The sequence below is a fragment of the Prunus mume genome, linkage group LG2 (assembly GCF_029339155.1).
Source record: "Prunus mume cultivar Tortuosa linkage group LG2, ASM2933915v1, whole genome shotgun sequence".
In the NCBI taxonomy this organism is placed as follows: Eukaryota; Viridiplantae; Streptophyta; class Magnoliopsida; order Rosales; family Rosaceae; genus Prunus; species Prunus mume.
This window is the reverse complement of record NC_142699.1, coordinates 34,983,743-34,999,547: the sequence shown is the minus strand read 5'-3', so window position 1 is coordinate 34,999,547 and position 15,805 is coordinate 34,983,743. Positions and strand designations below refer to the sequence as shown.

Genomic DNA, 15,805 nt, shown 5'->3' with positions numbered 1-15,805 from the left:
GTATCCAAATTCTTTATTATGTCTTGGGTTCTCCGTTGTCAACTTTGTTGTCTGGATGCCAACCTATTGCCCATGGATATTGACCCACCCGTGTGCTCCCTCCCGTTTATACTGAATTGATGTATGCTTTACAGATTTCTATCCATTCAAGAAATCTGTAAAAGCTTTCTAGAGCAGAGCATCATCCGTTGTTTCCTATGTTCTTCATCCATCATGTATTTAACAAAGACATCCCAATAATCATTATATAAGTGTTCACCGGCGAAGTTCATTGGGCATCGGAATTGGAAAATCGGAAACCAAATGAATAAAATTTAATAATCCGATTCAAAACTGGAAAAACCAAAAATTGGACCAGAACCAGTGAGAACCGAACTGGCCGATTTCAAAAAAAAAATTTACTAAAATCAGATCAAATCAGACCGATTAAGCTTACATTCATTTCATCCACTACGAGGAAACACACCTTCGGTGAAGAAACAATTTCATCAATCATGGGATCTGGCAAAGGAAACCAACTCAAAACTAAAGGGTTTGTGTAAAGGACAATATTCAGTTTTTATTATCAAATTACATAAGACACGTGGTGCATACGTAAAGAGGCCTATACACCACAGATCACCTGAGTTCACTCCTCGTTTTCACCACCGGAGGCCGAGTCGGTTTCTCCACTTCTTGAGTCGACTTGTTTTTCTTTCTCGTGGCCTTTATAGACGTTTTTGCTGCCAAACTCGAAAATTCCTACCCTACCTGAATTGCTCCCCTCAATTGTATTCCCAGAAATGTTGAAGGCATCGCCTCTTTTGGCCTCACCTCTCTCAGTATTATTCTTGGGCTTGGTAGACATATTCAATTTTATCAAAACATCTTGAACAACTTGCTCAACAACATCGGCCTCTGTCCTCCTGGCAAATATCGTTATGAAAGACAAACAATAGTATGAGTAAGTGTGAATCAAATGATAACAAGTAGAAATTGATACAAGCTAGAGATTTAGTATACCCTGTTTTGCTTGAATAATGAAACCCAGACATATTGGCTGCTTCCTCCAAAGCAGCCCTCCAGTTGGCCACCTCATCCTCATCCCCAATGCCCTTAAAACGTTTCTTAAGTTGATGACCTTCAAGCGCATAAGTTCCCTTTTGTTTTCGTACATCTGATGGATCTACGCGATAAAAAATGGGTATAACAATCTTTCCATGGTTTTTCTTGCATCTAAGTATATGCACAAGTTCTTTCAAACACCAAGTGGAAGAAGAATAGTCTTTTGAGAAAATGACTAGTGCAATTTTCGATCTCCCGATTGCTTCTAGAAGGGCAGGTCCAATGTCGTCTCCTTTCTCAAGTTTGTCATCCATGTAGGTCTCAATGTTCTTCCGAAGTAAAGCCTTGTGAAGATGGCTGGTAAAAGAATCGCGTATTTCATCACCTCTGAAGCTGATAAACACATCATACTTTTCTTGAAGACGGGGGATATCAGTATCAACAGCAGCAACAGAAGAAGTGGAAGAAGAAGAAGATTTTAATGATCTGAAGTACAAGCAGAACAGAGTCATGATAATTATGATGAAAACTTGAAAGAACTCGATGGAGTCCATATCTGTTTCTCTGAATGCACCAGAGCTATAATTAAAGCAAATCTGATATTTGAGATGAAAACTTTGGAGAAGAAAGATAATCTGATATTGTCGATGATGGAGAGTCCGGTTTACCCCGAGAAAAACTTCCGTGTCACAGTGATTCCACCATCGGCATATCCTAAACCAATCCAATTCTGACAGCTGGCAACAGACTTAAAAAATATTTTATGCCTATTTTCTTCCTCTCTCTCTCTCTCCTCCTCTTTTCCTCTTTGAGTCTGTAAAATATTGTTCCTATTGTATGAGCTCTTATTTTCATATATCGAAATATACACATACCAAAATTAAAGCATGGAAGCAGACTATTGTTTTATTTCAATTATTTACGTGCTTCAGTTGCTTTATGCGAACTTTTGAAAATATTTTCCCCAAAACGATGATGATCTTTAGTACTAGTAGTCTTACAGTTCTATTGTTGAAATATAATCCTTTTCTGGCTGATTTTCTACTGTTCTGGTTGATTTTCTCATTACAGCTGATTTAATCGATTCTGATTCGTCGATTCATCCGAGTTGTTGATTATTTGATTCGATTTGTCAGTTGTTGATTATTAAGCAGTAATTTTCTACTTTTTGTTGTTCTGTCTATTTTAAATGATGTAATGAGAACCATTAGATCATAGTCTAGGTGGATTCTCTAGCTTAGATTTGGTATGACACGTGTAAGCACCTAATAGGGTGATTGTAATTATTAGAAGAGAATCACATTTCTCTCGTCGATCACTATGTAGCGGAAGAGCGTAAGAATTCATATAGAACAGCCTTCATCATTTTCTCTTCATTCTCTCTACTGAAATCTCCAGAAAATACATCTCTTCCTAAATCTGAAAATACATATATAAACTAAGAACTTTAACATGGTATCGCGAGCCAGTTCGATTGCTTGAGGCGTGAATCTGTGATTGAATCGGAGAAATTGGTTTTTGTTTGAGCTAGAACTTGAGCTCATCTGAAGATCGCGATTTCTCAAATCCAATGTCTAATATGGCGGGATCGAGTACCTCTCTGCGAACTCCAATTTTCAATGGAGAAAATTATGAAGTATCAGAATGAAAACTATTCTGAAATCTCATGGTTTATGGGATCTGGTTGAGAATGGGTTAAGTGACCTAGATCTGAAGAAGGAGAAAGAGGATAGACACTGAGAAGTCTATGATGGTTGATGAAGGATGCTCGTGCACTTGGATTGATCCAAAGTGCAGTTTCAGATCGATTGTTCCCCAGGATTGTGAATGAGGAGACCTCAAAGGGTGCAGGATATTATTGGAGGAGATAAGCAGTCTGAAATGTCAAATTGCAAGGGCTACGTAGGGAATTTGAATATACCCGCATGAAGGATAGTGAATCTTTATCTGTATATCGTTAAGTTGTTTGATATAGTAAATCATATGAAGAGTTATGGTGAGGAACTATCTAGAGAGAGAATTGTCCGAAACTATTGTTTAGTTTACCTAAATCTTATGATTCTATCACTCTGTAATTGAACACTCTAAGGACCTTGAAACACTTGAGGTTCAAGAGGTTGTTGCTTCACTGAAGAGCTTTGAGCTCAGATTGGATAGACACTGAGAATTCTCTGAAAAGGCCTTCACTAGTCTGAATGTTGGTAGAAAAACCTGACCCTAGTCGAATGTTGGTAGAAAAAACCTTGAAAATGGAATTTTGCAGATCAAATATCTCAGAAATTGGAAATCAACGATGGAAACAAAATGGCTGCAAAAATTGTGACAGATTTCATTATGGAAAATGTTGGTATGAAGGAAAACCTAAATGCCATGGTTGTGGGAAGCCTGGACATATGATCAGAGATTGCTATGGACACAAGAATGTGCAGTGAATTATGCAAATCAGAGGAAGATTGTGGCACTCTGTTTTATGTGTGTAATGCTGCAGTGATGTGAAGGTAAATCACTCTGGTATATGTGTGCTTGTAGTAACCACATGAGGAGATGAGGACTTTTGGTCAATATTCAAAGGAATTTGAGCTCTAAGGTGAAGATGGGAACTGGAGAAGTGGTCCCAGATTCTGGAAAAGGGAGTTTGGTGATAAAAACTAAGTTAGGCAAGAAGCACATTCATGAAGTAATGCTTGTACCTGGCCTTGAAGAAAATCTGCTTAGTGTTGGGCAAATGATGGAACATGGCTATCACCTTGTGTTTGGAGGAAATGAGGTGAGTGTTTATGACAATCAGTCACTAGAAAATCTGATTGTGAAGGTGGATGACAAATAACAGATGCTTTCCATTGACGATGATGCCTGCGAGTGAGTTGGTTCTAAAAGCAAGTGTCACCCATTGCTTGCAGACATGGCATAAAAGGCTAGGGCATTTAAATGAAAGAAGTATAAAATTGCTTGAGAATCAAGGGATGGTTCATGGCTTACCTCACTTGGAGCAGAAGTCAGTTGTATGTGATGGTTGTATGCTTGGAAAACAGCATAGGGATTCTTTCCCTTTGGAATCCACTTGGAGAGCTTCAAACCCTTTGGAATTGGTTCACACAGACATCTGTGGACCAATGAAAACAGAATCATTATCTGGAAACAGGTACTTTCTACTGTTTACAGATGATTTTACTAGAATGTCATGGGTGTACTTCATCAGAAATAAGTCAAGTGCATTGGAATGTTTTAGAAAATTCAAAGCTATGAGAGCTGCAAAGTGGGTATAAGATAAAAGGCTTGAGAAGTGACAGGGGTGGAGAGTTTCTATCTGGAGAATTCAACAAGTTTTGTGAGGAATCTGGTATTCAAAGGCAGCTAACTATGGCATATTCTCCACAGCAAAATGGAGTGGCCGAGAGGAAGAACAGGACAGTAGTGGAAATGGCCAAGTCCATGTTGCATGAGAAAGGTGTTCCCTATGAGTTTTGGGCAGAAGCTGTAAATACAGCAGTCTATTTGCTAAATAGATGTCCTACCAAGGCTCTTAACAAGATAACACCATTTGAAGCTTATACTGGCAGAAAACCAGGAATTGCCCATTTAAAAATATTTGGATCACCTTGTCATGTGCTTATTCCTTCAGCATTGAGGCATAAGCTTGAAGAAAACAGTCACAAGTGTATTTTTGTAGGCTATGGTCTCTGTGAAAAGGGATATAGGCTGTTTGATCCAAGTACTAGGAAGATAATTCTGTCCAGAGATGTGCAATTTGATGAAAATGGCTTATGGAAGTGGGAAAATACAAATGAAGAAGATGGTAGTCCCTTTGCCTACTGAGAATCAAAGCTGTGAACCAAGTCAAAGCTTGGATACATCACTGCAAATGAATGAAGAAGTCACATTACGAGCTGAACCAAGTCAAAGCTTGGATACACAAATTCAAATAGTTGAAGATACCACTCTGCAAGATGAAGGCATGGGTGAAAGTTCTCATTCTTTGATCACACACCAAAGAAATGGAGAAGTGTAAGTGAAATCATGGCTGAATGTAATGTGTGTATTGTGGAACCTGAAAATTATGAAGATGCAACTCAAGATGAGTCATGGAGAAAGGCAATGGAAGCTGAACTGGAAATGATGAAAAAAATGACACTTGGAAACTTGTCGAGAGACCATTTGCTAAACCTGTGATTGGTGTTAAGTGGGTCTACAAGACTAAACTGAATCTGGATGGTACTGCAGAAAAACAAGGCTCGTTTAGTGGCTAAAGGCTACTCACAAAAGCCCGTATTGATTACAATGAGACTTTTGCCCCTGTGGCAAGGCTAGACACCATTAGGACTTTGATTGCTCTTGCAGCACAAAAGGAATGGTACCTATTTCAACTGGATGTGAAGTCTGCCTTTCTCAATGGCATTCTAAAGGAGGAAGTTTATGTTGAACAACCTCAAGGATATGTACAAGAGAGCAAGGAAACCAAGGTGTACAGGTTGAACAAGGCTCTATATGGTGAAACAAGCCCCAAGGGCTGGTATGATGAAATAGATGCCTATTTCAACACTGAGGTTTTAAGAAGAGCTTAAGTGAAGCTACTCTCTATATCAAAACAAGTGACACCTCAGGTATTATCATTGTCTCACTCTATGTAGATGACATTATATATACGAAGTGTCCTAAAATGCTTGAAAGTTTAAACAAGATATGATGCAACACTATGAGATGACAGACTTGGGTATGTTGCACCATTTTCTTGGCATGGGAGTGGAACAAACTGATAAGCATATTTTCATTCATCAAAAGAAATATGCCATGAAAATTTTGAGAAGTTTGGAATGAGAGACTGCAAGTCAGTGGCAATTCCATTAGTGGTGAATGAGAAATTGTGTAGAGAAGATGGAAGTGAAGCAGCAGATGAAAATGAATTCGGGAGTGTATCTGGGCCACAAGACCAGATGTCATGTTTGCATCTAGCTTGCTTGCTAGGTTTATGCACAAACCCTCAAAGAAACACATGGGCTGCTAAAAGTCTTGAGATACATACAAGGCACATTAGATTTTGGAATTGAGTTTGAAAAGGGAAAGCTACTCTAATTGGACTGTGATAGTGGTGGGAGTGAGGATGATATGAGGAGCCTCGGGATATGCCTTCACACTAGGCTCAGGCATGTTCTCTTGGGCTTCCATCAAGCAAAAACAGTTGCTTTATCTTGAGTATGTATGCAGAAGCAACTTCACAAGCTAAGTGGCTTAGATTTGTGCTTGAAGATTTTGGTGAAGAACAGTAGAAGGGACTCCAATTCTATGTGACAACACCTCTGCAATTGCAATGGCAATGAATCCAGTTCATCACCAAAAGACAAGGCACATCGAAATTTCATTTCATAAGGGAAGCCATTCAAGCAAAAGAAATGGTGTCTTGCAAGAGAAGATCGACCTTGGACATTTTGACTAAGGCTCTGCCTAAGGATCGGTTTGTGAGGTTGAAGCTTGCTTGGTGAAATCAGCTAAAGGATTAGATGGGAGTGTTGAAATATAATCCTTTTTGATTTTCTCTACTGTTGATTTTCTCTGCTGATTTAATGCGTCGATTCATCCGAGTTGTTGATTCGATTCTGTCCAGTTGTTGATTCTGTTAGAGAAGTAATTTTCTACTTTTTGTTGTTCTGTCTATTTTAAATGATGTAATGAGAACCATTAGATCATAGTCTAGGTGGATTCTCTAGCTTAGATTTGGTATGACACGTGTAAGCACCTAATAGGGTGACAGTTGTAATTCTGTTAGAAAGAATCACATTTCTCTACGTGTCACTATGTAAGCGGAAGAACGTAAGAATTCATATAGAATAGTGCCTTCATCATTTTTCTCTTCATTCTCTCTAGCTGAAATCTCCAGAAAATACATCTCTTCCTAAATCTGAAAATACATATATAAACTAAGAACTTTAACATCTATTTGATGTTGCCAAAGTCGTGCAATCCCACGTTCGTTGAAGTATCTGCACTAATTTTGTTGTCACAAATGTTGTGACCCACGACACTTTTGGGTTTCTTTTCTTCACCGCCGCCTTCACCATCCTGGTTGTGAAAGTTGGACATCCCAACGTTTGAGGCTCCATTGCGTGCCCTAATTTCATTTTCACTAATATAGTTGTTCCTGCGGCCGTCATCTTCAGTGCCATTTCTAAAGTTGTGAAACCCTTTCTCGGCTCCATCTCCTATAATGGTATTGCTCCTAATGTTGTGACCGCCACCTTTGGGCACCTTTCCTTGACCTCCGCGGCCGGCATCGCTCCAGTCGACATCATGTGAGCTGCGAGAGCTGGAAATACCAACATCTGTGGCGTCATTTTTCTTGTTGATATCATTTAGAGGATCATATCTGCTGTTGCTGCCGTACCCTTCCATTATTATGAATCCCTTCAAGTTCACTACTACAATTTTAGTTGGAGAACATGATCATGACCAACAATATTTTACCAAGCCATATATGCCTCTCCTTTTTATATATTGAGAAATTCTTCGGTGTAATCCTCTCACGGCCACTTGGTCTTTCAGTTCACACATATTATAATAATATTACGTACGTAAAACGTGTCATTACATCAAAATTATTAGTCAAACCCAAAGTCTATACTCAATGATATTATCATTAGTGGTAAATTACATTATCATGATACAGTTTAAAATGCTTTGAGTTTGTCTCTTGCTTTTAAAAAAAGTTATTAAGTCACATCGGAATTCTATAGTGCAGGTACAAAAAGTTGGTAAGCAACGATGTTATTGGATTCATCATACAATTAAGAGGCCTGAGTCTGTGTCTTGCCCTCTCTTAGTTTGTACTTTTGTAAGATAAAAGATTGGTCGCGCTTTTAGATAGAACAAAAGCCTTCGAGATAATCACTCAAAACAAATGTTAGTTTTCTAGTAAATATTCAAAGAAAGTAAATAAATTGCATTTCATATTGTTGTTAGGAAATGTAACACACACGAAAAAACAAAAGGAAAAAGTTTGACCCAATCAAAGACTCTATTACATTATAGAACATGAAAATATGTAGGCCTACAAGCTTCGGTCACTGTATTATATCGCGTACCTAATAAATTATTAAATTAACGCATATGACGAACAGACTAGTATTAAATTAAATCATGTCGTTGGCTTGAATGCTAACTTTGATTTCTTTATTATCTCACCTACACACAACCCGCTACTTGCTTCGTCTTTAGTCTCTTGTAGCCTAGTTTGCCAAACAAAACAACAACGACTTTGTATGCGTTTACTCTCACAAGTATTAAAACGAAGATGATCAAAAGAGAGTCTAACAGCCGACGGGGTTTAGCTGGTTAAAAATGGCATTAATTTGAAGACCACTCTCAGGTTTGAACTCCATAATACTTTGATAGTATGTGTAAAAAAAACTCTTCTCCCTTTGAAATTTAGATAATATCGCTTGTATTATAAAAATTAATTTTTAAAAGAGAGTTAACTAACAAAAGTTAAGATGTGAGGATAACTTCGCATAACGAATGTCCCCACATTGTTTACCATGAAAATGTCAAGGCTCAAACACACATACATATATGCAAAATTAAAAATAAAAATAAAATAAAATCCCCATATACAGCATGTAAACATAAAAATAGAAGAAAAAAAGATTGTCTTCAATTTTGAAATTGACGCAGCCACATAAATAACTAAGAACTGTAGATTTTATAAATTTAAATATTTAAAAAAAATAAATAAAAAAAGGGACAGTCACATTTTCAGATACACCAAAAGATTTCGAGATAATCACTAAGTGATGAAGAAATCACATTGCTGATTGTTGTTATGGGAATGCAGAACACATGCGGACAAGGTAATTAAGGTGAGGACTCATTTTCATTGTTAGCGTTCTATTTCCGTTTCTTGTTTATAAGCTCATGTCAATCTCTTAACTTTTTAATGTGAGACAAATACTCGCAACAAATAATACTTCCATAATACTATTACTATATGATATTATCATACATGAAAAAGAGAGGCCTATAAGCCTCGGCCGTTGTATTGTATCAGCTCTTATTTTCTCCTACCTAATATAATATTAAGATTAAAGCATGGAAGAACATACTATTATTTCATATCATTCATGTCCTTCAATTGCTTTAATGCTAACTTTTATTTTTATTCATTACTTCCCGACGGATAACTTCTTGTCGGACGCAGATCGTTGGAGCTTAGGCTGAGCCGCCAGTGTAGTTGCCAAAGTTAGAAATCCCAACATTCTTGCCTCCATCTGCACTGATTTTATTCCCATGAACGTTGTGACCACGTTCGGGGCTCCTGCGCCTTTCAACATGACCTGTTATGTTGTGGAAGTCTGAAATCCCAACGTTTGTGCTCTCCTTTGCTGTAATTTCATTACCACGAATTTCCGACTTGCCGTCTCCTTCATTCATCTTGTCTACCTCTGACCCACTTTTGCTTGGGTTTGGGTGTTCTGGCTCCTGACTGCTCTTCTGCTGGGGATTTGGATGGCTTTCAACGCTTCTTCATCAGTTGGAGGCTGATCATAACCAGGCCGCTAAGAAATCTTCTGCATGTGGACTTGAATTAAATCATGCCGATTGGCTACCCACTTATATAGCTGCATATAAGTATAGAATATATAATTGTTAGGTTGATTTACCCTCGTACGCGCTCCTTAATCCAATCATTAATTAGAAATATTTTAACCTATATCGAATACTTCTTACAAATAATTTATGCAATTATTTGAATACATTTTATTAGCCTGACCTTAAAATCCGTTATTTCAGAACAAGAATAACTACAACTACCTACAGATGTATATCTTTCGTATCCTTTTAGTTGCTTGGTGATATTGTAAACTGTATGTCCCTTGTGTCCTGGTGACGCTAAAACAAGGTTTAGGGTATGGGCGTGTTAGAATGGTGTCTCGGTCGGTCTTATGGTACGGGTAAACAAATCAGTGACAACTTATTTTTCTTATTTTTTCCATTTAAATTATGAATTTGAGAAGGAGTCTTATTGTTAGTTTAGGCATATAGCTAAATGTCAATTATGATTGAATTGGATTAGGAGGTAGGATTTTATTAGGGTGAATTGGATTAGGCGTGTTAGAAAATGATAAAAACATACAAAACTTAAAAAGAAAAAAAGAAAAAGCTGCAATTCCCTCCCTTTCCGCCCTCACCCTCCCCTGCCACCCTCCTCTGCTCTCTCTCTCCCCCCGATCCATCCCCGCCACCCAATCTCTCTCTCTTTCTACCATGCTTGAATAACTCAAAAAGACACTTTTTTTTCATCTTCAATTTATTCATTTTTCCTCAATTCTGGGTTTTGATTCTTTTTATTTTATTTTTAGGCGAGGTCGAAGAGGCCGGCACTCTCTCTCTCTCTCTCTCTCTCTCTCTCTCTCTCTCGCGCGCAATTTACTAAATCTGCATCATTTTTCAATTGTATAATCTGTTTGGTTGCCAAGAAAATTCACCTTGCAAATTAGCACACGAGCACCACTACTAGGATAATGCTAAACTTACCATATTTTTTGAGTGGTGATTTCTCCCATTTTAATTTTATTTATTTACATTATATTTTATAATTAAAAAAAATATAAACGAATAAAATTGAAATTGAGAAATCATTACCCTATTTTTTTACCATATTTATACATGAAATTTTTTTTTAACCAGGGGTTATTATAATTATATTATATTATCATGATACAATTGAAAGGGATGTGAGAAAAGGATCCAAATTCTTTATATCTTGGGTTCTCCGTTGTCAACTTTTGTTGTCTGGATGCCAACCTATGGGCCCACGGATATTGACACGCACGCGTTTTGTGGTCCCTCCCGTTTATACTGAATTGGTGTATGCTTTTCAGATTTCTATCCATCATGTATTTGACAAAGACATCCCAATATTCATTATATAAGTGAAGGGTTGCACATGGACTGGTTTTGTTATTTTGACAGCTTTACAGCTCACCGCGAAGTTCATTGGGCATCGGAACACCAAATCGGACAAAATGAAAAAAATTAGTTAATTAAAAAAGTCAATAAATTGGCATCAAATAATCGGTGCGAAGCGATTCTGATTTCGATTTCACACCGCACCAAACCAGATTAGTTGTGCATAATTTTTTTATTTTTTATACAAATTATTTAAATCCAATACTACGTTTTTAATTTTATAAATTAATATTTTTCCAAATCCAACTTCAATTTGTATAAAAAATTGAATCATTTTAGGCTCAATATCTCTCTTCGAAAGAGAGATATTTGAGATTAGAATCGACCGAACCGGACCATGCCCACCCCTAATTCATATCTTGTAAGATTGCTACAACTCTTGTTTAATTTGTTTTACACCTGTATGAATTTACTAGCAGAGTTTTGTTTATGATTTCTATTTCTGCAGATGATGTTTGTGTTGAAAGACTGAGGAAATGGGAGAAAAGGCCACACCAGTAACTCTGGTGTAAGCACGTATTTATATTACTGTATTGATATCTTACAATTCAAATTACAAGAGCTGTTCCAATAAACAAGGGATCAGCTTAATTACAAAAAAGCATTATCAGCATATCAACTATTCAAATTCAAATCCACAACTGACTTATCAATAACAATATGCTTGTGACTTGGATTGGGTCTAACATCCCCCCGCAAGCTGAGTGATCGTTGAAGAACATGCAGCTTGAGAACCAGTGTACGAAAACGAGACGAACTGAGACCTTTGGTGAATAAATCTGCAGTCTGGTCTTGAGAACAAATATAGTTTACAACCAGCTCACCCCTCACTACTTTTTCCCTAACATAATGATAATCAACCTCCAAATGTTTTGTTCGTGAATGAAAAACCGGATTGGATGCCAATGAGATAGAAGAAACATTGTCACACCAGATAATTGGTGGTGGCAACGAAAGTGACAAATCACGAAACAAGGAACGCAACCATGATAATTCTGCGGCTGTATATGCAAGCTGACGATATTCGGCTTCGTACTTGATCTTGAAACAGTCTTCTGTTTCTTTGAGCTCCATGAAATAAGATTGGAGCCTAAGAAAATGCAATAGCCACCAGTAGAATGCCGTGAATCAGGATCTCCGCGTAATCAAGATCGGAATAAGCACTTAATAACCTGGTTTATACCGTAAACCATGATCAAATGTGAATTTCAGATATCGGAGAATTCGTTTGACCGCTTGCCAGTGAGTTGTGGTTGGAGAATGCATAAATTGGCATACTTGATTTACAGAGTAAGAAAGATCAGGCCGGGTAATCGTTAAATACTGCAAAGCACCAACAACTTGCCTGTACTCAGTAGGATCGAAAGAGGTTCACCGAATACATACTTAATTTTTGACCTGAAGCACATGGAGTGGACAAAGGCTTACAATCTGTAAATCCAGTGCGTACCAATAAATCAGTTGCATACTTAGCTTGTGTCAAGTGAACACAATCACCCTTATACGTGACTTCAATTCCCAAAAAGTAATTGAGGAGCCCAAGGTCCTTCATGGAGAATAGCTTACCCAAAGTCTGAATTAAATTCATAATCTGAGGCAAACTATTTCCAGTTAACAAAATGTCGTCAACATAGATTAGCAGCACCAAATAAACACCATCATGATTATATATGAATAGAGAATAATCACATTTAGACTCTTGAAAGCCAAGAGCAAGCAAGTAGTCACTAAACCTCTGAAACCAAGCTCTTGGAGCTTGTTTAAGTCCGTACAGAGACCTCTGCAATTTGCAAACATGATTTGGATATTGAGGATCAACAAATCCCTGTGGCTGTCGCATGAAAACATCTTCATTTAAAAAACCATGAAGAAAAGCATTTTGCACATCTAATTGTCGTACTGACCACTTATTCAAAATTGCCAAACTTAGAACCATCCGAATGGTTGTATGCTTTACCACAGGACTGAAAGTCTCTGTATAATCGAGACCCTCTTGCTGATGGAACCCATTAGCGACCAAACGAGCTTTAAACCTCTCAATAGAACCATCAGATTTTCTCTTTATCTTGTACACCCATTTATTGGGTAAGACATTCATGTGAGAAGCAGCTGGAACCAATACCCAAGTTCCGCAACGCTGGAGGGCACTAAATTCTGTAGCCATGGCCTGACGCCATGCTTGTTGTTTCACTGCTTTGCTAAAACATGTGGGTTCAACCTCTGAGACATCAACCACTGAATTAAATGCATATTTGGGATTCGGTTTTAGATGGCCAGTGAGCGAGTAACCATGCGCACTGGTAGAGCTTCTGAATTGCCTGCATCATCGAACTTGGAACTACTGAAGGAGAAACCTGAGACTAGTTGTGGTTCAATGATGGGAGCAAGGGATTGCATAATAGTGTTTGGAGTAGAGGTATTTGAGACGGTGACAAGTATATGAGGCGTGTTTGATGAGGGTAGAGGAGGTATTGCTAAGTTGTGAAGCTGAGAAGTGGGCTGCAAATTGGAAGTGTTAACGGAATGAGTGCACTATTTGGGCTCATATGAGGCTGCAGTAGGATTTGGTCCTGGAACTGTGGGATCGAGATAAAACAGAAAATTCAAAGCGAGAGATGGAGAAGAGTCACCTGGGTCTGAAGGACTGCTCTGCCGAGTAGATGTGAGAATTTTGAATGGAAAAGTCTCTTCATCAAACAACACATGTCTTGAGATGTAAGTGCGTCCTGTACTGAGGTCCAAACATTGATAACCAAGATGATTTAATGAATATCCCATGAACACACAAGACTTAGAGCGAGGTTCAAGTTTGTTTTTGTTATATGGACGCATAAGAGGAAAACAAGTACACCCAAAAACTCGAATAAAATCATAATTCGGAGAGGTGTGAAATAACTTCTCATAAGGAGATTTTTGTTCTAAGACTCGTGTTGGCAAACGATTTATGAGATAAACAGAAGTCCTAAAAGCCTCTACCCAATATTTTAAAGGCATATTTGAGTGAGTTAGAAGAATTAACCCAGAATCAACTAGATGACGGTGTTTTCGCTCTGCTAACCCATTTTGTTCCGGATGCTTAGGACATGAGAAGCGTTGATGAATGCCATGAGAAGCTAATAACTGTTTTAAAGCTGTTTTAGTGTATTCCCCTCCTTCATCACACTGCAAAGACTTGATTTTGCAAGAAAGCAAATTTTCAACATACGTTTTAAACTGAACAAAAATACCATGAACCTCATATTTATTTTTCATTGGATAAAGCCATGTGTATCGTGAAAAATCATCAACAAACAGAAGATAATATCGAAATCCATTGATTGAACTAATGGGAGAACTCCATACATCAGAGTGTACAAGTTGCAAAGGAAATTGAGACTGAGATGATGAAGTATGAAAAGGTAACTTAGAACTTTTTGCTAACGGACAGGAATGACAAAAAGCAAACTGAGAAGACCCACAAGAAGGTACTTTTTTATTCGAAATGAAAACTTGATTATTGGTACTGCAGGATGCCCCAAGCGTGAATGCCAAGTTTGAGCAGAAACACGGGTGCCAATGGAGGCGGCCAAGGCTTGAAATGATAAAGGTGGACTAGAGCGTAGCGGATAGAGCCCATTCTCACATCTCCCTCGGAAAAGCGTCCTCTGGGTTTTGAGGTCCTTTATCAGAAAGAAATCAGGATAAATGAGAAAGTAGCAATTGTTATCTAGAGTAAATTGATGAGCAGAAAGTAAACTGGAAGAAGCTGTAGGACATCGCAAAACATTATTTAATTGAAAATTGGAGGAGGGGGTATGAAAATCAACAGTCCCAGTATGAGTAATAGTAAGTCCAGAATCACTACCTATGCCTCCCACTTGATCATTACCATTGTACTCTCGAGGGTTGTTTAGGGTGCCAAGATCAGGAGTAATATGAGAGTTTGCACCTGTGTCAATCAACCAAGTGTTGGCATTTGGGCGAGGATTGGTGTTGGACTGAGATGCCATAGCAGAGAGACGACGAGTAGGAACCCTACCCTCATAGGCCATGTTCATGCGGTTAAAACAATCAAGGGCCTGATGCCCATTATTTCCTAAATCGACTGTATGAAACGAGAAGAGGAAGCATCACCTGAAGCACCATTGTGCTGAAAATTGGAGTTTGGTCACCGCGACCACCAGTAATTGGGATTGCTATTGCGGTTTGGGGTAAAACCTCTCCCAAACGATCTTCCTCGACCTCCACGACCACGAGCAGCAGCAAATGCAGAAACTCCTGTGGTCGGATCAACTTGTGGTTGCGCTGTTCACCTTGACGACGCTGAGTGAGTAAGAGAGCCTCCAAGGCCTCATATGTAATCGGAGTGTCCCGCCTGGCAGACTAACAGTAACTTCAAAAGCTGGTCCGACGTTGTTCATAATAATAGTAACAAGATCAGGATCCACAATGGGGCTTCCTGCGAGGGCAAGATTATCTGCAATCGAATTGATTTTGTCCAGGTAATCTGAAAATGACAAGTCGCCTTTGGCGGTGCGAAGAAGCTCATTACGCAGATGAAGGATGCGGTTGTGAGAGGTGGATGCATAGCGACGTTCCAAGGATAACCAGGATTGACGAGATGTGGGAGACAACGCCACAGTAGACAACACAGACGGAGTGAGTGAGTTGTTTATCCAACTCAATATTGTCTGGTCTTGCTGGACCCAATAGGGATAAGAAGGGTTGACGACACTTTCGTCTCTACCAGGAAGAAACTTGGGAGGACAAAGGACTGTGCCATCAACGTAGCCAAAAAGATCACGACTACGAAGAATTGGAGAAA

The 15,805-nt window shown here is 38.5% G+C and overlaps 1 protein-coding gene and 1 long non-coding RNA gene across 2 annotated transcripts; both read right to left on the bottom strand.

Annotated features, from left to right (window-relative positions):
- Positions 1-383: 383 nt before the first annotated feature.
- Positions 384-1,728, bottom strand: LOC103323139 (toll/interleukin-1 receptor-like protein). The gene is made up of 2 exons (XM_008225104.3): positions 1,003-1,728; positions 384-905 (listed from the first exon to the last, which is right to left on the bottom strand). The coding sequence occupies exons 1-2, from the start codon at positions 1,596-1,598 to the stop codon at positions 629-631; spliced, it is 873 nt and encodes a 290-aa protein (XP_008223326.2). The 5' UTR covers positions 1,599-1,728; the 3' UTR covers positions 384-628.
- A 12,558-nt stretch (positions 1,729-14,286) lies between these two features.
- LOC148920144 (uncharacterized) lies at positions 14,287-15,071 on the bottom strand. Its single transcript, XR_016124310.1, has 2 exons — positions 14,846-15,071; positions 14,287-14,660 (listed from the first exon to the last, which is right to left on the bottom strand). It is a non-coding gene; the product is annotated as an uncharacterized LOC148920144 (long non-coding RNA).
- Positions 15,072-15,805: the final 734 nt, after the last annotated feature.

Bases quoted from the DNA above. Each gene is read 5' to 3' on its own strand.
- LOC103323139 (XM_008225104.3), bottom strand. From the start codon at position 1,598: ATGGACTCCATCGAGTTCTTTCAAGTTTTCATCATAATTATCATGACT. The intron at 906-1,002 runs GTATACTAAATC...GATATTTGCCAG, and splicing joins CATTATTCAAGCAAAACAGG to GAGGACAGAGGCCGATGTTG.